This window comes from Pipra filicauda, unplaced genomic scaffold (genome assembly GCF_003945595.2).
Source record: "Pipra filicauda isolate LSUMZ 115617 unplaced genomic scaffold, ASM394559v2 scaffold165_size2600900_pilon, whole genome shotgun sequence".
NCBI classification, from domain to species: domain Eukaryota; kingdom Metazoa; phylum Chordata; class Aves; order Passeriformes; family Pipridae; genus Pipra; species Pipra filicauda.
In genome coordinates, this window is record NW_024104162.1 from 242,918 (window position 1) to 269,448 (window position 26,531).

The 26,531-nt window shown below is 40.1% G+C and overlaps 1 protein-coding gene and 1 long non-coding RNA gene across 6 annotated transcripts in view; one reads left to right on the top strand and one right to left on the bottom strand.

The window, feature by feature from the left end:
* Window positions 1–23,501, bottom strand: part of TASOR (transcription activation suppressor) — a 26,839-nt gene extending 3,338 nt beyond the window's left edge. The window contains exons 1-19 of one of the 5 annotated variants that reach the window (XM_039379346.1): window positions 22,851–23,501; window positions 16,724–16,869; window positions 15,495–15,587; window positions 14,662–14,734; window positions 13,593–13,684; window positions 13,092–13,250; window positions 11,930–12,057; window positions 11,239–11,270; window positions 10,464–10,569; window positions 9,960–10,063; window positions 9,747–9,850; window positions 9,435–9,507; window positions 9,226–9,300; window positions 7,157–7,873; window positions 4,995–5,428; window positions 3,928–4,066; window positions 2,143–3,071; window positions 1,310–1,432; window positions 562–721 (exon numbers count right to left, since the gene is read on the bottom strand). In XM_039379346.1, coding sequence (XP_039235280.1) covers window positions 562–721; window positions 1,310–1,432; window positions 2,143–3,071; window positions 3,928–4,066; window positions 4,995–5,428; window positions 7,157–7,873; window positions 9,226–9,300; window positions 9,435–9,507; window positions 9,747–9,850; window positions 9,960–10,063; window positions 10,464–10,569; window positions 11,239–11,270; window positions 11,930–12,057; window positions 13,092–13,250; window positions 13,593–13,684; window positions 14,662–14,734; window positions 15,495–15,587; window positions 16,724–16,869; window positions 22,851–23,235 — 4,072 coding nt within the window. In that variant the 5' untranslated portion in view covers window positions 23,236–23,501. The remainder of the gene's footprint in view (window positions 1–561; window positions 722–1,309; window positions 1,433–2,142; window positions 3,072–3,927; window positions 4,067–4,994; window positions 5,429–7,156; window positions 7,874–9,225; window positions 9,301–9,434; window positions 9,508–9,746; window positions 9,851–9,959; window positions 10,064–10,463; window positions 10,570–11,238; window positions 11,271–11,929; window positions 12,058–13,091; window positions 13,251–13,592; window positions 13,685–14,661; window positions 14,735–15,494; window positions 15,588–16,723; window positions 16,870–22,850) is intronic. The other 4 variants (XM_027728273.2, XM_039379343.1, XM_039379344.1 and 1 more) reach the window with 4 other exon arrangements.
* On the top strand, window positions 23,318–24,812 carry LOC113991785. Its single transcript, XR_005562824.1, has 2 exons — window positions 23,318–23,779; window positions 24,428–24,812. It is a non-coding gene; the product is annotated as an uncharacterized LOC113991785 (long non-coding RNA).
* The last annotated feature ends 1,719 nt before the right edge of the window (window positions 24,813–26,531 follow it).

Here is a 26,531-nt window from a genome sequence, read left to right on the forward strand (position 1 = left end):
GGAAATATTTAATAGAAGTTAAATTTTGTGGTATGCAAACTGAAAATACTGCTTCAGTATATACATAAAGCTGCTTTCTGTTTCCATCACAGCACAGTCACACAACTATTCAGGTTTTCTTCTGAGCAGACTGGCCAACAACAGTATCACAAAACTGAGCTGCTTTTCTGTAGGTCAGGTGCCCAACAGTGGTATTTAAAAGCTGATCTCAGTCATACATAGTGTTACCAAAAATGGTAACTCCATTAACTATTCAATTTCAAATAAAGAAAAAGTAAAAAAATTTAGGTTTTCAATATTTTTTCCTACCATATTTGTGGATTGAGTAGTAAGGAATAAAAGGTTCCATGTACATAACTACACAATGTAATACAAACTTAAGACAAAATCTCCCTGTTCAAATGTCCTTCAGTAAGGCCACTGAGGTGAGAAAGAAACTGAATTAGCTGAAGTTCTCAAAAAACATCACAGAACCTTCACTGCAGTGAGTACAGCACCTCTCAGGGTCTGAAATGTCAGGCCTTTAGTCTGCTTTAAAGCTTCAGGAAGCATCACACCCACCTGTAGTGATGGACTCTGGATTAAGGACAGATTCATCCGACACAACAAAACCACCAGACACAAACAGTTCATTGTAAGTGTAATTTTTCACATCATCCAAACTATCAACTCCCGCAAAGCTGACACAGGAGAACCTCTTCAAAGTTACTAGGCATGGGATCTGTTTAAAAACATTAGAAAATCAGAGATGTATACTAAAGGTCATACAAAAAAAACAACTACAGAACTTTCCTATTTACTAATGCCAAACACCAAATTTCAAAACACATTTTCAAGGAATTACTGATTTTTCTCTTGCCTGGGGAGGTGCTCTCTCAGGAACATAACAGGAATTAGACAAATGGAAGCTGAGCATTTGGAATAATTTCACTTTCTGTCCAACACTGGTTCATAAGCCCCAGCTGTCAGGAATATATATAAAGGTCATCTGAGAGCTGCCTTCACCTGTCATTAGAGCATCACAGAACTAGATGCAGAACTAGATGCAGAACTACTCAGGCCTCTCTACAGCTTTACAACTACTAAGAATAAATACACATTAGCACGTGTGTGGGGGTGGAAGAAGCTGTGAGTACATGATGAACAAGACCATTTTTACCACAACCATTTTGTTTCTTCAAACAGCAGCTAAACACGGGGCACTATTTAAACGCTGTGTTGTCAAGAGAAAGCAGCCTGGCTCAAAGTGAGCTCATCCGACCAGTAACAACAGCTTTTTATAGCACACATTTACCTGTGTGTGACATACCTTATGGATGAGGTTGGCGATGTCTTCATTTTGGATGATGATCAACAGTTTATCTAAATCAGCTCTTCTCTTAAGGAACTGCTCCGGATGGCACTCTGTATTACCCAACTTGATAAGATAATCCTACCACCAAGAAAGAAAAGATGGGAAAAAAGTGAATAGTTTGGTCAAAACAATCCTCAGATGATGACCATGGCAAGTAAGTTTTCCACTCAGATGCATCTCAGAGGGAGTGGCTTCCTTGTCTCTCCCATACATTAACCAGAAGGATGCAGCAACACACAGACTGGCTGTTTCACCAAGTCAGTCGTGGCCAACTGACAGTCTATCAAACAGCCTGAGCTTTCATGTAAAGCCAGAAGTTTTTATTATTTCACTTTCAACTTACCCATTTTACTACAGAAGAACTGTGATCTCCCAAAGTTATCGGTACTATTAACTAGAGGGGAAGGGGAAAAACTCCCAAAGGCACACACAGTGACTCTTCATACATTCTTTCTAAAATGGTAAGCTATCACATTTTTTCCCTTATTATCTTTTCTCTGTAAGGCCACCCCCTGGCAGGATGTTCAGAAAGAACCAACCTACAGCCTGTTCTTCTTTCCAACTGCAAGAAAAAGACTTATGTAAAAGCTAAATATAAGCAAGACTACCTCAAAAGGTCAAACAAGAAATGGGACAGGACAGCCTACTTTCACAATTCACTTTCACAATTCAACCTTTTCTGAAATAATGTCAGACTACTTTATGTTTCTAAGTCCAATTTCATACATTTGAATTTGAAAGGCTCTCTATTCTGACACTATAGAGAGGCTGAACTGAAATAGATTTACCTTGATTTCTCTGCAAAGAACGCTTTCTTCCTCTTCATGAATATAAAATTTGACAGTATTTTTCCGTACATCTTTCATAATTTTGACCAAGCTGGTAAATACTTCAGGTTTTATCTGGCTTATAATATTAGAAAAAGCTGGTTGAGTTGAAATGTTTAGGTTCTCGGGGGATTTCTGTGTCTTCTCTGGTGGCTCCATCAGATCCCCACTAGAAGAGGTCTGATCCTCTGGTTTAGTGTTCACATGATCCATTTTCTCCTTCACTAGGGGCAAGCTTGATGAAGGCTGCTCACTGGAGTGCAGGTCTTCCAGCAGGTTATTGCCCAGTGGCTCTGGTAACAGCGCTGTGTCAGCGTCCCTGCACACAGACAGTGTGTCGGGCACAGGGTTTGCTGCAGTGTTGCTCCCAACTTCGGAGGGTTCAGGACTAGAATAAATGGGTTGAGGGTGCTTATAGCAGGAAGAAGCCAAAATGACACTGTGCAACTTTTCATTCAGTGTCTCTATATATTCTTGGACAGACACCTCTGATGCCTTTAAACATATGTATTCAGAAAGTCTCATCATCCTTTCTCGGGCAGAGAAGACCGGTGTGGGCATCCCACTAACATAAGCAATGTTCTTCTGCTGCAAAATTTCTTGAATCTTTCGTGCAAAGAGATTATATTCTTCTAACAGGGTCGTTTCTATTACTGCACTAATGGAATGCTTAGCTGAAAAAGGGTGGTCCGCTAGCCCATACTCATCTTCAGGTTTCTCCACTTGTCCTGCATTATGTCCATCTTCTGCTGTCCCCTTTTGTGTGTCTGAAAATGGAGAGTATGGAAACTGGTCATCAGAGCTTCTCTGTCTATTTATTACCCGGGGGTCATTAGGAAGGGCATCCGTTGGTGGCAAATACACCAGTGGCTCTTCTGGTGATTTCAGACCTAGATAGGAAGAGTTCATCGTCATCATCATCACCTCATGTTTGAAACTCACACACAACTGATACACTAAAACCTCCCAAACAGCTTGAAAACAGCATTACTGTTGTGTCTCCCACACCAACTAACTTAAATCCAAAGACTCAAGTGTTACAGTCTGCTTAAGTATAGAAGCACAGGACATTTAACAGCTCCTGAGACAGTGGAACAATACAGTCAAAGTTTGCTGAAAAAGCAGAATACAAGGAATTTTCCTAGCAATAACATGATTAAGCATAACAGGAACTGCCTCAATTACAAATTAAAAATCAAATTAGAAATCATGCAGGGTGACAAATTATTCAAATATTTTCATTTGCTACTAGGTTATAATCCTCGCTTTCAAAAAGCTTATTTTAGCCACATGTGACCTTGTGGAGTTGGACTGCAAGCTGCAAGTCTGATCTCACAATCCTGAAGACGAGGTTTTTTTAGCTTAAAAAGGGAGGATATCAGCCTGACGGTGCTTATTGACACAGCTTCACTGATGCTGCAAGGAGTGCTGAAAGCCTCTCATAACGCAAACCTCAGATCCTTTCTGCAGCACTCAGTTTCTTCACCATCCACATTCAAAACTACAGTTTTGCTTGTTTTTAAAGCATTTGCACTTCTAAATTATGTCATTATGTAGGCAAACCAATATTCTCCACCAGTATTTGTTTTCCTCCAGCAGATTTCTGTTTTCCTCCAGCAGAAACAACTGCACAGGCAGTGCTTGTGTACCAATGTGACCCAAAAGTGGGATCCATGAAGGACACAAACCTTTAGAATATGTTTTCATTCACTATTTGTACGAATAGAGGAGTTAAACCCATCTTACCTGTAATTGGAATAAGTTTCCAGTGCATTCCAACTTCTCCTGTATTATCTGAGTTGGGATGTTGACTGCCATGCACATGTTCTATAGGTGCACTAGGACTGCACTCTTCAAAGGTACTTAGGCTTCCAATGCTTGCTTCCTAAAAAACAATCAAAATGCTCAGCTCAAAACCATTTCTTTTGGTTTTGCCAGCCATTAAGCTTTTTACATTCTGAACAGCTGGCAGTAAGAATGCACCTGAGTTCACCAGCACATTGGCACTTCTGCCATCAGTAAAGTCCAACTCGGAAATGTTTACATGAGGTACTTTCCTGGTGGTCTACCATGAAGTAACTAAGGCAGTCCTGAGCACGTGCCTTACAGTACAGAAGCTGGGTGGGGCAAAGAGGAAAGAAGGGGAAAACTGGTTGCTCCCCAGCCCTTTTCAGGCTGTTGTCTTGATACCTGACTAAAGCCATGAGATGTTGGCATTGCTGAGGCACTGCCTGCAACTCGTACTGCGCCTTTAGACAATCCTATTTCATCTCACATTCCAAGTGGTTAGAAGCAAAACAGCACAGAGATTACAGGTAGGACAAACTCTTTCCTGCTCTATGACTTAGAAACTGAGCCATGTGTGTAAGTACCAGTACCAGAGGTCACAGAACACTCCTGTAGGGAAATGTGCTGGAGCAAGCAGCTGGGGCCCTGTGATCCCTGAGCAAAAGGGCCTTCTGCAAAGGGTGTTCTGCCAGTTGTGTGCTGTCAGAAGTCTGTCTGGAACTCGTGAACACCACTGCACCAAGAAGGCACACAAAGGGAGCTGGGCATGCAGGTAAGTGCTCAAAATTCTTCAACTCTGCTCCCATTTTATTGCAGAAAGAGCAGATATAAGGAACCAGAACACACACTTAAGAGTGAAGAAAATTTCCATATATGTTCCTACCAAACAGGAAAGCTTCTTCACAGAGAAGTCAGTACTTATCTATGTTTACCTGTGTAAAAAAATATAATGTTTTTTTCATTCAGTCTCATACTATTTATGAAAATAGTACATTTGTTATCAGCACCTTGGCAGTTTCACTTACTTGTAACTGCAGTGTGTCTTCAAAGCCTACTTCATTATCTGGAAGCCGTAGATCACCACTGACAGGGTAGGGCAGACATGGCACATCAGGTTCCAGAATCACTAGGCTTTCAGGGTCCTTGAAGTTAACACTGTCAGCCTGAGCAGTATTAGGAAGCTCATGATCCTGAGCTGGAATGGATTCATATTCATAATTTTGTCTCATATCCTCTTCCATTTCATCAGTGCTTAATGCTAAATCTTGATTTATAGACTGTGCCAATGAGGAATCCAAGCGTCCTCCAGGAGCTAGTGTTTCCAAAAGTATTTTAATGAGGCCATGTGGGTCAGCAGCAGCAGAATCGGATCCATCTTGCTGCCTGAAGTCAGCATCGTGTCCACCCAGACCAGAATTAGTTGAGAAAACAGAGTGTAGTGAATCCGAGGTTCTGCCCCCTTGGAATAGGGTAAGGAGGGAAAAGTAATCCATTACCAAGTCTTAAAATAAAACCAAAACCAGACACCCCTCCAAAACATCTGCCACATACCCCCAGTCTCACTCTTTAGCATCAACTTATACTGTACAAATACATTATTTTAACAAAATCTTTTAAACAGGTACATGTTGACAAAAGGGCGGTTTCTAAAGCTTGTACTCTCCCAGTTAAATAATTACCTTTTTCTAGGTCACTCAATACCACACTATGTTATGTTTTAGTAGAAGTCACATACTGTGATCTAGGTGTTTTATGGAAACCTTATAACATTCACATCACTTCTTGAAAGAAAAAGATTCATTTGAGCACAATATTTACCTCTCCCCATCCTATCCCTGTTGCTCCAGAAGCTGATGAGTAAATTAATGCTTAAGTTATATTACATTAAGGATAGATCTAAAATGTACCGTGTCTCTTTATACTGAAAAAAACTTTAGAACAGGTTTATTATTCTTGCACTCATCCCCTTGGATGAGTAAATACCATAGCTATTTATTCTTCTCAGGACAAAACAGACTAAGCAACTACTTAAATATCTGAATAATCTCTAATTCACTTGTCATATATGGAAACATGGAATTGTAAAGTGCTGTTTGACTAATAAAAATCTAATCATGCTGAGATACTGAAGCTCACATAATTTAGGTAAGATTTTTTGCAAGACAAACAAATGGACTTCCAGGGTTATATAAAACCATGGAATTCAAGCTATAGACAGATGTTGCTGGCTTGGTACCTTTGAGGGAGGTAAGTCAAAATTTACTTATGAACAGACGCTGTTCTGATGACCAGGCAAAAATGCATTCACATATTTTACACGAATAATCAATGTAAAAATATCCTTAAGGTTCACAGAATTCCAAGCAAGAATCCCAAGCATAAAGCCTACCCTTTGTCTCCTCCATCCCTACATGCCCGTATCTTTTGTCCCTCTCAAGAGGGCAATTTATTTCTAAGATCAGTCACTTCATCTTCCAAAGTGAGTCATGTACACATGAGAGTGACTGGTGCTTGATGTAAAACTCCTCTTCTTTGTGCAACGCTCCTCCTCAGTTTTCCCCCTTCTGCAGGAGGCTTCTATCATTGCCTTTGGAAAAGGGTCAGGGAAACAGAAATCAAAGGGGTTTTTTTTCTGGCAAATCCTATGTCAGATGATATCTGTGATAATAATTATCTGAGGTTCAGACTGTAGATAATGTACAGCATAGTTCAATCTTAATACTATTGTTTCCTTTGTCCCACTGCACACATTACTGGCTATTTCAAAACTTAACTATGCTTCTTCCCTTCAATCCAAACTTCTGAGGTATTATATAGGGTATTGGAGCCATAAGGAATTACAGCAAAGCCTGAAGTCAAACTCTGCAAAAGACATGATGATATCAAATCTGCTGAGCACTCTGTATTAGAAAGTCTTGGGACAGTTCCACAGCTAAGCAAACTCTTGGGAAGTCTGCCTTCTTCCCAAAGAGGCAGAACAAAAGCATGACAATTCCTGTTGTCTCCTAGAAAGAGGCAAACTACATAAAAATAAACTTCCTCTCTATTGGTAGATCTCAGGCCAATGTTCAAATGAACCGCCATGCATTAAATATCTACAGCATGCAAAAAATATTCAATCTATGAAGATTAAATATGCTTTGAATTACAATGTTTAAAGAAGAACTCTAAACAAAGACTTTCTTACCGTCATACTGACAAATATTCTCTGAAGATTCATTCCTTTTTAAGTATTTGTGCAAACTTTCAGACTCTTTTTCCAGCTTTCTTTTCAGACCACTTCTAATTTTGGGGTCCTCAGAATCAGAATCTCCACCTGCAGTTTTTTTCCTACACTGGATTAAGTTAATAAGTTCTTTGAGTCTTTCAGTATCATAATCTCCAGAAGGAAGCAGCTTTTGCTTGGCAGCAGTGGCTTCATATTTTGCATGGATTCTTTTCCTGCATTTTGCCTTGGCAATATCCGAGTAGTCTTCTGTGGCTTCATAGTCTGAGATGGGACTGAACTGCTGAGGTCTCAAATTCCTCTCAATCAGTTCTTTAGCTCTAGAAAGAGGCAGCTGATACGTCCCAAAACGAAAGATATAGTTTTGCAAGTATTCATCAATATGAGCTTTATATCTTGGAGCAGGATAAACATATCTTTTGTCATCCAACCGCGTCGAATACTCACGCAATTTAAATTCTCTACCCTTTAGAGCGCCACGAAAGAGCTTTTTCAAATACTCATTTATATACTTTTCAACAACAACAACAAGATCGAAGGGTGCACTAATCTCTTTACGAGCCTGGATTAAAGCAAAATGTAGAGATGAAATAAACCTTGTGAATTCTGGAATGATTCCCTTTTTTTCACGTGAAACCATGGGAGCTGAATTTCCAAATGGAACACTTCTTTGTGCTGCTGTAGGAGAAAATTAAAATCAAATCATGAAGCTATCAATAACTGATGACTGTTAGCAATATTCTCTATTAATACATATTGGGTGAAACACAGTTTGGAATGACTGTGGAGAAATGATTCAGAAGCCAGAGAAGTTTGGGTCTTTTTGTGCCATAACCAGCTTTAAAGTCTACTCAGAAGTCAACCTACTCACACTCACAGTCATGATGAACTGCTTATTTTCAGAATTTGGTGGTAACCTGTGTCCTAGATACATAGTCATCACTTCCAATTTAAACTGCTCTACTGAACAGGATTTCCCCATCCTGAGAAGTTAGATCCTTTTACCACATCCTCAAGGAAGCTGTAAGTTGTACCCTTTTTTTAATTTATTTATTCACACTCTTCCCCCCTTCCAATGACAAACTGAAACTTTTCTCCATTCAATCATTTAAACACCCTGAAGACTCAAACCAGTGATTAACCTTGTGTTTGACAGAAACTGGAGCTCACAAGTCTTTGAGATGTCACTGCACCAAGAACAGAGTATTTTTAAGTACCTGGCATGCACACACTTTAAATGTCAGCTTATCTCTCCTTACCCAATCTGTAACTGCTGGAATTTTCACAATTGTTACTTAAATAAGAAAAATGTAAAGTTGTTTTTTTTTTTTAAATAAGAAATACAGAGCTAAGACCCTGGGAAGCTGCCAAGACTTGAGACAAGAACTTCCTTGTAAAAGTTAAATGCCTGAAAAGAGTGATGTTTTGACAACATCACTTGTAACTCACAGCAGGCCTGAAAGCACTGCAAGCTGCTGCTAGTACTGCTTAGTGCAAATTTCTACTGTAAATGAGGAACTTTGAAGTCTCATCCCAAAGCATTAAAGTTCTACTAATACCAAGTTCTTTCAGTCATCTTACTATGTTGTATCACTATGTTCTTTGCTCATTGACTTAGTTTTTGATGTATATCCCAATGCAAAAAAAAAAAAAAAAATTACAGGTACATTAAAGACTTTCAGATGTTCTGTCCTTAATGTTTTGATGGTTTAAGAAATCCCTCATTATGTTAGTTATTCCCAATGCACAGATCTCTTGGAATACTGATGCTCAGTTATAACAGAATACACAATCAAGACATTTGAACAACTTTTACTTTGTCAAATATGAACAAATGAACCTTAAAATAGGTGATATTTCCTTTTGTGAAGAAATAAATATTTTTGAACACCATCACTACGACCATAATCAATACAAACTGTTACTCCTAGTTTACAGTGACTGCCTGTAACACTACAAGGTCTTCAAAAGAATATAATCTATGTTTAAATAAGCCTGTACAGAACACTCTCAACAGTGAACAAACTTACCTGAGTTAATTACACCTCTAGGCTCTGGAAACAGAAATAATGCATGAAACACACGGGACCATCCAGCTTGGTGGTCTAGAACACAACAAACCAAAAACAGTTACAAAGGAGAGCACCGAAAGACAGTCCAGTACTCATAAACCCACTCCCCCTAAAAAAACCAAAACAACGAAACCAACTCAAACCCAGAAAACACAGAGTATGCTTACCATAAGGGGACATCATTTGCCAAGGAGAAAGGAGAAAAAGAAATCCTCTGTCCAGAAGTGGTTTCACAAGAACCTGTTTTCAGGCAAAAAAGAGTAAACTGCTTCCATCAGAGATGTCTGCTCTGATGCTACAAATACTCTTACTGACTGTAAGATAAATTCTGTCATGAGCAGAGAAAAGCCCTTTTACAATATTTTAGGATATGCCAGCTAAGGAATTCCAGTGACATCATGGATCTTTTAGTACGCCTCAAATTACTAGTTAGTAAAATGATTTTTAAAAACAGGAATAGTCAAATCTGTCGCACTCACAAGTTTCTCTTTCTCTAGTTTTTGAAGTAAACCCTCCAAGTGACTCCCAGAACGGGACTTCTCCACAACTTCATACAGGCTACAGTACAGGCCGTCCTTCAACACTGACACAACACAAGGGGAAAAAGAGAAGGCAGGAAAAAAAGAAACAAAACTGTAGTTCAGAAAAATTGAAAATTCTGAATTTTAAAAAATGAAGGTAGAACTATTTACCTTCTTTTCCTACTTGGTAAGTTTCTTTAAAGAACAAAGCTGGTGAAATTTTTTTCTTCAGCTCATCAATGCTGACAACCTTTTCAACCTCAAGCTTCTCAGGGCTGGAGAAAAAGGGTGGGGGGAGGGAGAAAAAAAATAAGGGCCTCTTTTTTTACCTGCCATAGTTCTACCCTCAGTGACCTGAAACTATTAAAACACATGCTATTAAAAATAATTTCTTTGGACTATCTCATGCCAGTGGTGTTTACTCTTGCAAAGGAGTGTGTGTCACTTCAATGGAAAAAGAAAAAATCACAAACAACAAAACACTGAACAGCAAAGAGATGTTAACAGTTGTGTGCCTGAACTCCAGGAAGCTCTGGACATGTATGACTCCAGTCTAGTCTGACATATATAAAGCACTTAGTATTTTAGATTTTCATCTGAATATATCCCAAATCCAGCAGAAAGAGTTTTAACACAACAGTATTTTAGACTTAATGTTTAAATGGCAATACTCACAGCTTGCATGGAGGGAAGGAACATGTTGCTGATTTTAAGGAAACATGGCACACAAGTTTGCCCTTATTCCAAAGCTGTCCCCTCCATACTGTAACAGCAGATTTCTCTAAATTAAGATGGAAAAAGAAAGACTAAGTGAAACCACTTGCTAAGTGGGACTGAAAGAAAATGGCAGCAAAGAGGCTGCTGAATTTCCAAAACCAGTTTAGGGAAAATTTTATACTAATACCAGACCAGACAACAATGTTAAAAGGTAACAGGGTGATTTCAATCCTATCAGGTTTTGAACTGCTTAAGCAGTTCATCCAGAGGATGGATGTTACCTACACCTGTCTATATCCCGTTGATCCCAACATCTGAGAAATGATATCCTCTTTCCTTACCTTAACTGTCAACCACTTTCATACATATTAGTTTGGCTTGAATGAGGTTCAAAAAAAAGCAGGACAGAGGACTGTATTATTTGAAATGCCACTGAACAGGAGATTCAGGAACTGAAGAACAGTTCTTACTACACTATAAGTAGAAAAGGAGGGAAAAAAGATTTTGATTTTGTTCACTTCTGGTTTGTTCTGGTAAAAGAAGATACATCATAAGGTGTCTGTTCCACCATCCAGTATCAGGAAGAGATGCCTGCAATCAGCATGGTACAGGATAACACTCAGGTACACAGTCAGCATAACTAAGTTGGTTGAATATAAAATCACACGGGGAAAAACATCCAAAACTTTCCATGTCTGTATCATAAAAACAAAAAAATGCAGTTCATTCTTACCTGTTCTTCTATCTGTGGTGAAGGTGTTTGGTCTAAGCAAAAGACAGACAGAAGGACTGGGTTGTAACAGAAAATTCTGGCCACTGCATTTTACAGTAAGGATACTTTATCAGTCTAACAAAACAGCACCACTGGTAACTGACTCTGTAACCTCAAGCAATCAACACTGCAGCATCCTGTGCTATTTTAGGTATCTTGATAATGGGTTTCGGCACCCCACAGTCGAGCTCCCACATCTGCATGCCTTCCTATCAGCACAGGTATCACATGCTACCTGTGATCAACTGCCCACTTAGATATTCTCTCCACTAGCAGTAAGATACCAGTGAAGAGTTCAGTGACAAAATATACAGAATATTGTTTTAGAATACCAAGCAAGATAACGTTGTGAACATTTTTAGGTCCATGAATTTCCTCAGTTAGGTAAAAACCCCCCACTATACATCCATTCCACCTTGGCAGAAGCCAAGTAGGTGGAAAAAAACCAGCGGAAGTGCTTCCCACAGGACAGTCTGTTGCATAAAACCAATTCTGCCACTTGTTGCTTTGCATTAGAAGTATCGATTATGCTAAGACCCTGTGACATGTCCATTCATTTCAGCACTGTTCATTGAAATCAATTCTAAGCTACTGCCAAAAGCTATGAATTCTTCATGTTGCATGCAGCTCCAAAACTCATTTCCTGGCTTACCTTGATGAGGACGAGAATTTTGGTCCTGGCACCATGTCACCTTTATAAGTAAATGAAACAACAGCATGAGGACAAACATGTCTTGGTCTTCGCCTTATCTCACCAAAGTCATATTCATAAAAATAGTACTAGGAAAAAAAAGTAAGCACAATGTTAAATTAGAAGGCTGGACCAACAGTCAATTTCTTTAAAAGCTGGTATCTAAAATAAGGAAGCTTTTAAATGCTGTTCTTTTTTGTACTTTATAATACAATCGATTAAGGTAGTTTTTTTACCTTCTCCCTCCTTTATCAACCACTGACAGATGAACACTACTTCAGGAGCTAATCAAGAATGAAAAACTGATTTTGCACCATTTATTTGAAAGTATATTCTTGATGAGCTAAGGGACAACTAACAAAAACAAAAAAATATTTCACTGAGGAAAGTGAGCCTTGCAGTGAGTTTTGGAGTCTATCCTTAGTTCAGTCACAAAATTCTAATGTTAAATGTTAATTAAGGCAAGTTTGTAATGAGAAATGAAAAAATGTATTCATTTTTTAGCCCAGCTCTCATTTACAGAAGACAAAAGAAGTTAATACTGAAGAGAATGCTTTCAAGTAAGGATCCTGCATGTACAGATGGTGGAATAATCTGACTGCACCAGATTACTGCAGTAATAGAGACTGAACACCTGGAGGAACAGAAATGCTTGGAACTGATTCCATTCTCTCCTCCCTCACCATCTCCAAACCTGAGAATCTGATAAGGGAAACAAAAGAAAGAAAAAAAGAAAGAAAAAAAATACTATTCTTTCCTAGCCAACATTTTCCCTTAATGACCACAAGCCAATTATACTTTTACACTTCAAACTCCACATATTATCTCCTCTCTTCCCCAGCCTACATTCCAATTCCCAGGTACATTCCCTAGCTATTTCCCATTCCACCTACACTCTAATCTGAAGGAGATCTTCTCCATCAGGTTCAGGTACACACAAGGGAAACAGGAGAGGCTGACATCTTGTTCTGGATTTTCTAACACAGGCACCCGTGGGCCTCTCCACACACCCACTGCAGCTCTACAGGACATGCTCAGTGTTGTATTTGCAGTGATTTGATCATTTCAGAAGTTCTCTCTTGTGAAGTTTCTATATAAGCAGCTACCACATACTCAACTTTACCTGAGTTCGTTCATAGGCTCGATAAGACAGCAAGGAGGTTATTTTATGTGCATTCTTTGAAATGTGACACTCGTGATTTGGGGTTGGATCTAACACACTCTTTACAGTTGATTCCATTGCTTTCATATCAATGTGGTCATAGATGCTTTTCATTTTTCCCTGTAATAAAGCAGAAGAACTGTAAGCAGAAGCTTTTTCCTGAAAATTGGCAAATTGCTTGAAGTATCAAAGGAAGTAAGAACAGGGAAAATAAAATAGGCCATTGAAAAAGTAAATTATAGAAGTATATTATTTTCATACTTACAAAGAAAATACTTTTTTTCCTTTTATAAAAAATTTATTATGCATTATGTAAACCCAATGTCAACACTGGATTTTGAGCCTGGTAGGATTCTAGTTTCTCTATAAGCAGATAATTTTACAAATTAAAATTAGGGTTAAAACCACCTGTGTGTTATCAACAAGCAATACAATCCTTCAAGAATAACAAGATAAAATTACCTTTATTATTTTAAAAACAATCACATCTCCAGCTGCTCCTTTTTCTAGAGGATTACGCTGCAATAAATCAGCATACTTGGAGATATATACACCTGAGAGAGGTATAAAAAAGACCCAACAGAATACATTATGCTGAATGTTAAAACATATTAGAGGTTTAAAAACCATTACATGGGATTAAAAATCAAGGTACATCAAATAATAAAGACAAAACTGACACTCAAGTGCAAAGGTAAAATAATTTTGTGCTTTTCAACACTTAATTATTACATAGATTTTAAGGCTTCAAACACTGTCCTTTGTTGGTCTGGCTGACCACCTCAGATCAAAGAACTACAACTGAACTCAGGAACTCTTTGCTTTGGTTCCTCTTATTCCAAGTCTGTATTTAACAGCTTTGGTAAATTGGCTCCAGAACCTTTACCAGCTACACCAGCAAAAAATTATACGCTCATACACCTTTGTTCTCCTCCACCTCGCCTCTGTTCTGCCTTCAATATTCATGTTGTCTCTGTATCATGTTACTCTTACAGAGGATGACAATTATTTCCTAATTTTCTGTGTGAAAAGCTTTGTGAAAGGACCTTACTGTCTTGCTCTTTTAAAACTCTTAACACCTTGTGACTCTTCGAAGTCTCCAATCTATCTATGCTCCGGTTGGATTTGTGGAATCAAGAATTTCAGTTCTATCTATATCAATACTGAGCCATTGTGTGCACAGGGTATTTCTGAATGCACAGGTGTGTATGTACAAACACAGAGGCACACAGCCACACACACTGCATTAGCTCTCTGGCCTCCCAGTTTTACTGGAAAGATGTGGTATATTGGCTTGACTTAAGCCAAAATGAGAATTAGTTCTTCCCTTTGGGAAGGGAATTTAAGCGAACTAGTCAAAAACAGAGTTATGAAATAATGTTCTGATGTCTGTCTACTTTGCTAAAAATACCTGGCTGGGATATTCCTGCAGTAAGTGACACAAAAAGGACTGAAAGTTTACACAACTGTCTCACATTATCTGCCAACTGATACTGAGCAACATCAGCACTTGTAAGCAGAAGATAATTACCCATGGAAGGGCTGCCGAGGATTGATATTTCGGAGTTGCCAACCTCCAGCCCCTTTTCACATATGCTTTGGATCTAAAGAGAACAGACATTTTTTTAAGCAACTCTATCAGGAAAGCCAGGATATGAACAGAACAAACAGTGAGAAATGACAATTACAGAATTTAGACTGATATTAAAAAATAACTCCAACCCTTAGAGAGGCAAGATTAGTCTGAATTGCTTTATAAAACTGTCAAACTGTTCAAGTCGAACACTGAGCATGAAGCACTTACACAGCCTCACCTGTATCTTGAAAAACAACAGTCTCCCTATACCTTAAACACTGCTTATGAAAGTTACTTGCTTGTAATACAGAAAATTTTAATATTTAAAACAGAAGTAAACCTGCCAAATGAGTGAATGCTTAAGAAATCCTGGCTCTATAACAGCAGAAAAAGCAGAGAAATGCCCTTTCGATCACTGATTAAAAATACATGATCAAAGAGGAGACACAGAAGACAACACACATTTTCTAATATTACAGGTTACCTCATTGATGAAAAAAACCCCAAGCAACCACCAAAACCCAACTACAATGAAAACACAAAATATTCCTCCTTCTTTAAAAAAACCCCCAAACACAGAACCAATAAACATCCACGTGCCATCCAGAAAATCTATCCTTTTATTTATAAAACAGAGCCTAAACCAGAGAAGATACTTTACAGCTACCTTAAGTATTATATCCCTTTCCCATTTCTCTACACCTTCCAGTGCTGGAATTAAAAAATTAAAGCTACTAAAAAAACCCCAAACCTCTTCAGTGCTAAAGGAGAAAGCATTTCCTCCTTACCTCACACCGCTCCACCATGAGGAAGGCGTAGCTCTCAGAGAGCTCCTTTTCCAGGCGACCATCACATTTCAGCTCCCTGCGTTTTCCTGCGAACTGGTATTACAGAAAGTTCTTAACACGGGAAGACAGATCACTCCTTCACACTCAAGGCTCAGTGTTTTAAGACCCTATCTATGTTAGCAGATCCAAGGGTACAAAAAATAATCGTAAGATGATCCAAATGACACTCTAGTATGCTAAAATTAAATTTCAAAATCGTTGTATCTGTGGGAAATATAATTGGCTTTATCTGCCCAAGTATTTCTTTGGTTTTTTTAAGAAAGAGACACTCTTCAAATAAACCTGTGCAGTGACATTTTTGTTTTATCTTTGTTAGCAGAACTAGCTAGAACCATCCAGCTCAATGCCTTCCACATCATATTTTGAAACTGCAGAAAATACAACTTCTTCTTTTTTAGGAGACAGATTATCTCTTACACTGTGCATGTACTTCTGCAGATGCACCTCCCTGCTACTGAGGTGGTTTTTACCAGCTGCAATACTCTTTAGCTGTAACCATGAATATTTAATGTTATAGTAGCAAAAAATACTTCAGTTTACTTCAAAGCTCCAAGATAGTAATTACAGTAAATAAATTATATATTCAGTTACTTCATCTGTGAAGCTTTTTGGCACTGGGAATGAAAACTGATTTCAGAGTGATGAAAACAAGCCAAGGCTGGATTTAAGAGACACCAGATAAGATACAGAAGTGCTTCACCCAAGATGCTCCACTTACTACTTCAAGTAGTCAACTTGTTAAAGTACTTCTTGGAAAACAACAAAACTACAGAGACTATGAAAATTTAGTGTGTCAGGCATATATTTTAATCTTAAGTTTCACAGGAAACATCAAGCCTTGCAAAAAAGACATCTTTCTAGGTTATTAAAAAGACATAAAAGTTTAAGAAAATTTTTGAAAATTAAAAATACATAGAGAGAAGTGGTGCCAAATACTCAAAAAAGACTAAAAGAAAAATTGTATCTGGCAGGCAAGAGTTTACATCTATGCAGTAATAAACTTGACTGAAAAATAGCTGCTTGCATTTGTGGGGATGTGAGTTCATAATTAATTGTAATTAAGTATTAAGCACACAAGTAGAAAATAATCTCCAGGTCTTTGCCTCTAGATTCAGAAAAAATATTGTCATTTGACTGGTACCTTAAGGAGAAGCCACAAGTATACTCACTTCCTTTTCCAACAGTTCACTATGAACTAAGCTGGCTCTCTCGTAACAGAAATTGGACACTGAACTTGCATCCAAGTAAGATGAATGCAGAATCTTCAAAATATCCTCAAATTCTCGAGAACCTGTAGCTACTGGCTGAAAGAGTGCTATAAAAGAGAAGAAATAAAATAATAAGCACCAATATATCTGTGGGAAAAAAATCCAAAATTCTCCAGTTCATTGACAGTTTATGCATGAAGACAAATGGTTCGTGATTCAATTGGAAAAGATGGACTTTAGAAAAATTTACCTTTAAGTTGCCTAGAATTATAGCATCTTAAAAAAAAAATCACATTTCTTCATGCTTTTTTAACATTACTCTGGAGCAGCTGCTAGTTGTCAGAAGTTTATAAGGGAAGCACCTCAAGTCTGAATTTACCCTTTGAAAAACATCTAATACGTATTGCAAAACACTGTAATTAAACTTTCAGAACTGTAATTAAACTAATTAGCTCTTTTAATTAAGAAGCAGGAACAAATTGTTCTAATAAAAACCTCAACGAGAGCTTCATAGCTTGGCCTCGCTTCAGAACCATTATGGGGTTTTGTGTTTGCTTGCTTGTGGCAACTGAAGCTACATATGAATAAATTCAATACTGCTTTAAGAAGACAAGTAAGTTCCCATTATTTAAAAATCCCACTGCCTGTGTTCATGCTTTATGATCTCATTCCTTATGATAATGGCTTCAAAAGGAAAGCCCTTCCTTTATCTGCTGTTGTAGAAATTCTCCTTCTGGGCAAACCTTTGCCTGAATTCCCTCAGGGAATCTTTCATGTCCCCAAGCTCCTTTATCTGTATTTGGGTATCAAAGTGACAAACTGATCAGAAGAACAATCCCAGAGTGGGCCAGCAGAGAACGTGAGCGCAGATTTTAAGAGCAGTGGCTGGGAAAATAACATCTCTGGGGGATCTGAACCAGTACAACACAAAAAAAGTGTTTTTTCTCCTCACGGTAACCTGCAAACCACGCACCAGAAGTGCAGAATTTTTACTATAGCTCCATTAGGAAGAACTACGATAGCACTAATCTCACAAAAGACCATCTACCATTACTCTAACAGCAAATTAAATTTAATTACATGTTCAGAGTATATTCTCCAATTTCATTAAATAATAGGGCAGTTTAGATAGCAATCTCTTCCTCATTTGCAGGAAATATTTACTGCATGAGCCTCTATATAAAACAAATGTTCCTAATGAAAACTGTTTCGTGTTATCTAGTAAAGCTGCATTTATACACACCCTTTAGGATGTAATACCACATGGGCAAACTAAAGTCAAGCAATGATTCCAACAACACCAGCACAGTGAGTGATTTTTTAAGAGCCTAAGTTCTGAGATTAGGAAATCATGCTTTTATAATATCCCTTTTAATAACAACACCTTCATTCTTGAAAGGCTGACAGCAGTATGGGGGGAAAGATAACTGAGAGTGAATGGAATTTTCAACTTAGCATTACTAAGGCTGAATGCACTTGTACTGAAGAGAGAAATACTTACTAATAAAACAGAAAACAAGCCTACTATGTGTATACACGTGCTGGAAAAGCACCTCCTGTTCCACCCATCCCCAAATAGCTCTTGGGCACTACACCACCAGGGTTTAGTAACTCCCTGTCAAAAAGATCTGAGTTTCACATGCTGCCAGCTCCTCAAAAGGACTATTTAAGGCAGAAGGTTATCTCTGCCAGCTGCTTGTCCAAATCTCCTGTTTTCTTAACAGCATTTCCCTTCCCGGTCCTCCCCTGAGTTACTTGCTCAGTGAAAACCAGCCTCTGCCCTCCATGTGGAGCCCCAGCAATAGAAAGCCCTACAGGATCAGCAAGAAAGAGCAACTGCAAAGCATACACATCTTACCTTCTTCCCAGATCCAAATCTAGGAAGAGCCACAGTATTACACCAATTAAGATCCTGTCATATGTGCAAGAATTGTCAACTGTGTTCCCATTTGTGTTTAAACATTTCCTGCTTTGTGGAAAGCTCTGACAAGTGAGCTCAAACTTGCCCCAAAGCAGCAAGTCCTCGTTCTCCTGCTAGGAAGAACCTACATAAACTGCTGTCCAATTAGCTCTCAACAGATTTATGGAAGGGCTCTACCTATTCCTTAAATTATGGAATACAAAAAATTAAAGAGGTTTTTTAAAGATTGTTGCAGTTTTTTTCTTCCAGAATTTGAGGCACTGCAGACATCAGGTTCTTAATAAAAACGTGGAACACTGAGGTGTAGGAAGGCGCTGCTCTTTAGTTTGTCACCTAAGCAGTGGTGTTCAAGGGCAGCGATGTTCTAAAACCTTCATGTCACCACAGCACAGCCTGTACCTCACTTAAAGGAAGGAGTTCAGAAGCAAGACAAAAATAAAAGTAAAAAAGGAGAAGTACTAAACTAGACCTTCTCAACATCGCCAAAGCCTGTTGCTACCAGGCAAATGATGAAATCACTGAGCTTATTTCCAGTCCTACATCAAAGACCAGCAGTGTGTACATATGCATCTTGCAGGCTTGCTGTACAAACCCGAGGGGGATGTGCTGCACCTTTACTGACCTGTGTTAATTAAACAGCAATAAAGTAAGGACTAACCTGCAGCATCCTTATAACACAAGTCAATTATTGTGGGGTTTGCTGGCTTGCTTTCCATAAGTAAAAATAAGTAAATACTGTGTTTGTTCAGCTTCTACCCAGGGCATTGGAACTTGTGTTAAGTATTTTTTGGTGGAAACTGAGTTAATGAGTACCAACTAGCCAGGGACAGGCACTGGACCTGATGTTTGGATGCATGTTATGCTATGATTCTCCTTCACAGCTGTCTGATGCTTCAACTTCAGAAAACTGAGATTGGAGCTAATGAGTTTGTTGTTTTCTTTTAAGTCAGAACAAGACAGAGACATCCTCCTTAAGAAATCCTGAACCAACTTTTAGGTGAAGATAATTACTGATGTTCTTATCAGCTAAGCTGGCAGAATGCTAGCATTGTTCACATACAAGTGCTCCTGCTGCACAAACTCCACTGAGAAGCACCATTTTAAGTCTTCTTTTTTTTGCTCATTTTTTAAGACTAAGACCAAAATTATGTGGTGTAAATGAACCATAAACTTCATGACTTTTTCAGCCCAAAATGTCTTTTGCTCTCAAAAGACCTAAATAGTTACCAAGTTCATGGACTCACTGAAGTCCCCATGCAGCAAACAGCAGATACATGTTGTCTACCAAAGATATGGAAAATTAGAAAAGACAAGGCAAAATGATTAAGTAGAAAAGGGACAACCTGGACCTCCAAGCAAGTATTGCTGAGAATTTCAGGGATAAAAGCAAGACCTGTTTTCCCCCCACTCAGCCTGAGAAACAGCCAGTTATCCTGGCAGACTTTGTAAACAAATGTCCAGCTTTAATCAACAAGCAACCCCCTTTAAGTCACTGGCTGCCTCATCAGCAGGATTTCTGCTACTGTAACTCAGAGTTCAGCCACTTAAAAGTGCTCTTCTTGTGCTTTATCCTTAAAATTTGCTTTCCTAGTCCTATTACGAATCTCTGAAGTTTCAAGCAGACTTGAAAACCTCTGAAGACGCCAGGACAACAGGCTAAGCAGAAAGATGAACAAAAGAAATAAGCTACTCAAGAGAGGCACATGTACCAAGAAAACAAACCTTCAAGACAGTTCTAAGGAGGAAAACAAATGAAGGCACATCTTCAAAAAGTCACCTCACAGCCAACCTTTCAGTTTTGTTTCCTGAATTCTTACACTGGGAAACAGAATGAGGAAATCAGAAAAATATTCTCAGTGACAAGTAACCACAGTTGCTTTTTTTAAATACTGTGTTTCCTCCAGATTCATTTCTCCCCATTGCAAGGCTTTCTATTGACTTTCAGTCCCTACTTAAATCTCCAGAGGAGAGACCCTTCAGAAAGGCTAAATAAGCAGCTGAATCTCAAAATTATGGTTTTTTGCATTACAGATTCAATTTTTATTTGCTTCACAATCAAAAATTGTCCCTGAAACACATTTTGGTTCTTAAAAAAGTAAGAAAAATAAGGGAAAAAAAGAAACAAAACAAAACCCAGACACCTATGACAAAGTCATCCTGTGTATACTTTGTACATTACAACTAAGCTTTCATAATCAAGGTATCTCTCAGGATGGTATGCCCAAGAAAGAAGTGGCAGTTTAAAAAGCAAAATAACTACAATTCCAGAGCAAGGAAGTATGGAGGAAGCTATTGTTTCATGCTGGACTTCAGAATCCAGCCAAGAGAGCCCTTTTGAGACGGACTGATGATTTTCTGATTATTTTGCAATGTAAGAAGACATATTTGAACACTGGCACAAAGCATATATCCTACAGGGCCAGATGATCAACACGCTGCTGAGCTTCTAGTTCAGTTCCAGAACTGACTGAATTGCACCATTTCTCAAATGACAGCACAAATCCCAACAGCAATCTGATTGTCCTCAAAGACCACGCTGGCAATCCACTCCTGCTAGTGCTGCCTACCAACGGTGCTGTCACAGCACCTTACTGATCACACGCTGAGAGACCAACACTCAGCAGCCCTAAGCCCACAAGCACCATGGACTGAATGGAGAAAGGTCTGCTGGGAGAACTTCCAAAACCTTAAGTCATCAGAACGATTACAATGCCCAGGAACCTTTCTGGAGGATGAAAGGGAAAAAAAGACAACTGCACCAAAGAGTAAGGCCTTAAGAATGGTTCAAATGACCTTGACATTAGCAAGTCAGTTTTTGAAGGCAGAGAATGTCTTCCTCTTCTACACTAGAAGCCACATAAGTGCAAGGACTGAAGTACATACCTACAACCTTTTGCACACTGCAGGAGATGGCTCTGCATAAGCGAATAATGAATTAGATGACTGAAAAGGTATTCTGCAGGTTTTCCTACATACTGGAACTTCAAATGTCAGTAGTTAAGTACTTAACATTTTTGAGATATATTTAAAGGTATTCACACGTAACCACACTTGGGTGTGACGCGCAGAAGTGCACGAGGCACCATGTTATATTCAGATATTTTTCTGTCAGATGAATTATAAGGGACCTTTTTCCTCCAATCAACCCAGTCCTTTCTACAATGAATCTCTGCCAGCCTTGTACCACCCCAAGCGGGGTTGCAATGGGAAAGAAACGAAAGAAAATGGGAACATAATGGAAGGAAAGACTGGATAATGAAATAAACCTACCTTCGTCTCTCCTTATAGAAGAAAGCATTTCAAGAAGATGTTAGACTCTTCTCTGAAGAACTAGAAGCCTATGCGAACAAGTATTTTTGTGATATGGACTAAGTTACTGACCCCACATTGCAAAAGGGAAAGAAATTAGATCAGTTTTTGTGAGGAAATTAGATGTGTCTTCAACTCACTTACCAAAATTAAAGTTAAGCAGAAGCCAGTGAAGTCTTGTGAAAAGCAAGATATACCACTGGCTTTTAGAGGAAGAGTTACTCAGAAACAAACAAACAAAAAAACCCCCCTGGACACTTGGAAGCAGAATGCTTCCAAGGCGAAGCACAAGAACGTGGGATGCTCCCTTCTCCCCTGCAAAGAACTTTCACCAGATAAGAACAGTCTTCTGTGTATCATCAATGAAGGACAATTCTGCTCATTGTTTGTTACTCTGTCCTACACAGGATTACACTCCTCTCCTGCAGGGAGGAGGTCAGAAGGAAGAGAAAAGCGAACCATCTTCTCCGACGTCCGTGTCCCAGAGAACCATCTTCTCCGCATGCGACTGCACCTCCAGAAGCGGAGTCGTGATCAACTCAAAGCCCACCCTGATTGCATCGAGCTTCTCCTCCTTTTAAAGCAACGGTCTGAAATTCAAGCCGAGTTTTGGGGTTGATTTTTTTCCTCCTTCTTGTGACAAAATGAAAGGCAGAAAGAAAAGAGGGAGGGGTAGGGAAAGAATGTAAAAGCCTGACATTAAAATCGTCTCTGCAGCAGCCTCGCGAGTGCGAGCCAGCAGAGCCTCCTCCACACCCGCAGGGTTTGCATGCAGCCGTGTGAGGTGCCTGGGAGCCTGCCTGATGGATCGGATGGAGGGGAGCGAGGGAGAGAAGGGAGGGGGAGGGAAGGAACAACCTTTCTTTTCTCTGCTCATCCTGGGGATCTGAAAGTTCCTCCTAACAGGCTGGTGGTCTTCTGGGGGCTTAGGGAGAGGGGGCGGCCCCCCGAGCACACCGCTGGGCGGCTGCTGTTGTTCATGTGCCGTCGAGATGCTGCTCCTGCGCTGGCTGCTGCCAGTGATGCTGAGGTTTGTGGGGACCTTGTCCTCTGCAGCAGCAGAAGCCACCAGCAGCGCCTCCCCAGCGCTACTGCTCTCAGAGCGTCCGCCATTTTGTGTGGTGTCCTCAGCGGCTCCCGCTCTGTTACTCCCCACTCCGAGGACGCCCGCGCTGGTCTTCTCCGTCCGCTGATGCTGCTCCCGCTCCATCTCGCCGCCACTGGGGATCACGGCATCCGTCATTCCCTCCGGAGAAGCGAGCCCGGCAGCCCGCGCCTTCTCTTCTGCCGAGCACAGCGCCCCTGCCCAGCGCCAGCACCAGCACCAGCACCGCCCGCCGCCCCTGCTCTCCCCCCTCCCGCCTCACGGCGGCCCCTGAGCCGCCCCCGCCCCGGCGCACAACATGGCGGCGGCACAGGCACCGGGGGCGGGGCCGCGGCCGGCCCGGCTCAGCCAATCCGCTCGCGTCTCACGTTATAAAAAGGGGTGGGGAAAGCGCTGTTATCTCTGGGATGGGGCGGCACCGACCCCGCTCCGCGCCCCCACCGCCCTCTAACACCCCCCCATCCCCTTCACCGCTCCGTGCCGGCCGCCCTCTAACCCCCCACACCGCTCGCCGCCGGCCGCCCTCTAACCCCCCACACCGCTCCGTGCCGGCCGCCCTCTAACCCCCCACACCGCTCCCCGCCGGCCGCCCTCCCGTGCTAGCTGCCCTCCCGCTCACCGGCCCCGCGCCGTACTCGCTGCGCTCCCGCACCGCTTGTCACCCACCGCCCAGCCCCGCCCGGTACCTGTTACATATTCATGACATGTCCCAACACTTATTAGCATATATACAATCCATACAGGGTCTCTGAGGGGCTTCACTGAGGGGTCTTTGGTGGTCCTCTCTGGAGCCCATAAAGTTCTAAGTGACTTATGAGTCACTCACAAGAAGCCTTATGAGCTTCTTTAAGACAATACACCTGGTTATAGAATAACTTGGTGTTTCTTGGCTGGCTGCCTCAGTTCCCATCTTCATTTTCTTCACTCGGTTGGTTCTTGACAATCCCTTGGCTCAGCTATAGGTAGTTTCTGTATTACATTCTGCTGCACTAACTATTACTTCTTGTTGCATCTCGAAACTCTGATATAATCCCCTGGAGGGAACGGGCTCCCTGGAGCAAACCGATCCCATGGTGGTGTTGTAATAAGTAAACAATGGTAAAATTTACTTCTCAAAATATATATAATGTATTTTCTGTATATTACAGCTAACGCTTGGTTGGGACTAGGGAGTTGTAAACTGCAGAATAGTTAACTGCTGTGTTATTATTATAAGTTGACTGTCCTGCAACTGGCAGTTCCCAAGTTGGCAAAGATAAAGTATTCTGCTTTACTGAGCACGTATACGATATCCTGCTTTTCTAAAAATATTGACTAAGTTACTCATTAGAAAAGGAAGAAAAGAACAAGGATCAGAGGGTCAAGGATGGAGATGATAAAGAAGAGCCAAGGAGAACATCTGGATCATCTGGATACCTTCCCATATTCAGCTCCAAGGACATTGGGCTAATTAAAACTATTGAATGGAAAGTCCCTGGCACGTGGAATGGGCCTGCAACAGAACCAACCAGAACGAAGCCCGCGAACCCAAGCCCAATCAAGAGCTAACGAGTGACTATGACTGTAGTCACTTGTTAGTGAAAAGTATAAAAGTTGCTGTTTGTTTTTATTGGGCTTGTGGGCCGGTGGAGAGCAGGGGTCTCTCCAGGCCACCCAGCACGCTGATTTGCTTATCTGCACTTTATATAAATCTTACAATAAATTTTGCTGCTAAATTTTGATTTGGTTTATTTACCTATAACAGTGTTTTAGGTCCAGGACCCATCCAGGGGCTCACTGGAGCTCAGCACAGCTCCCTGGCCCCAAAAGGCAGCCCAGGCCTTGCACAGATACCTCGACAAACTCACCCCCTGAACAAAAAGTACACTCACAGCGCCAGGTCGCACTTCTTCCTCTAAAGTTTAAAGTTTCCTTTCCAAGGCATTGGAGAAAATGACAAAATTTCCCCTTTGATGAATAAAAATACATCATTAACAGTGAAAACCAGGCAAAAAAAATCTTAATATGCTTTAGTAGGATTCTTCAATAGTCTCATAACCAGCTAACTTGTACTGGAGGAGAGTATCGTATCAGAGGGTTAACATTTATTCCCCTCTGCCACCGCCACTGCAAGGCTCACTGGTAAAAGAGGGGTGTGACCATGTGACAGCCAAAGCACAGACGTTTTTTTGGCAGCTGTGAGGAATGCACCGGGATTGAACAGTGCCTGCTGAAAATAACCCATTCTTGCAGTGCCTAAGAAATACGAATACCAGATGTTTAGTTTTACAAGTAAGTAACAAAACGTTAGTTTTCTTTACTAAAAGTATACTAGTGCTGTGCTTGTTGAACAAATGCATATATTAATTACCTACTTATACCGATTACCTTCAATCCTTGTAACTGTAGCTATTTATACCGTCACCTCAAAAGCAGCTACTGACCTTAAAAATGTGAAGTTTGCATGCTTGCAAGGTATGCAAGGACCATATATTTTAACCATATATTTTAACCTGGCCATTTTACTTAATTGATCTCTTTTTAGATTACCTGTAAGTCAGAAAATATAAGTAACCTACTAGCTCACACATGGCCTAGTGATAGTGATAGCCTCCAGGGTATTAAAAAATAAGCTAATAATTATTAGTTCTTAGAAGTCTTTGGTGAGCCAGCAAGTTTAAACAGGGTAATTAGTATCTGTAACCATAATTTACATAAATTACAGAAACATAACACCAAATATTTCTCTGACTGCAGAAACATGGTGTTCCATTATCCAGAGGTAATAAACCCCACAAATGCAGCGTTCATCCTATGGATAAATCAAGACTGTCTCCCTGAGAATGTGATGTCCTGCCTCTGCGAGGGTTCAGTGGTGGTAAAGAGGATATTATAGATGAGTTGATATATTATTGGAATAATTTTGCTGGGCTTTACTTTGTTCAAATAAAATTTCCATATACAAGAAAAAAATGAAAATACCAATCTAGTGCTACTTAAGGCTGTGTTGGCCCATTATACACCTCCAAATATGTCAACCTGCTTTATTAAGTTTGAACCGGCAAAGCTGCTAAAATCACTTCTGGACTGTGCATGTCTTCAGTATACAACTAGTTCAGCTGGTGTTTGGACCAAAGAAAGTAGCAAGTCTTGCTTATTGACAAAGCAACACACAAAGAAGTTTTCCTCATTTACCACTTGCTTTAAAAACCTATGTCTTTGTAGTTGTACAGAATTCTTTTTCTGTATTAATTAACATAAGTCTTTATGTCACAAAAACTGCTAAGTACTACTTGATAAATTACTTAACAATACCAGATCACTGTACCACTATGCATTTTAAATCCTGATAGATATAAAACAGGTACTAAGAATCCCAGTTCACAAAACAAAGGTTCAGTGAAAAAATATCACAGGAAGAGATTACTTGAATACTCTGAAGTAAAAAAGGTTAT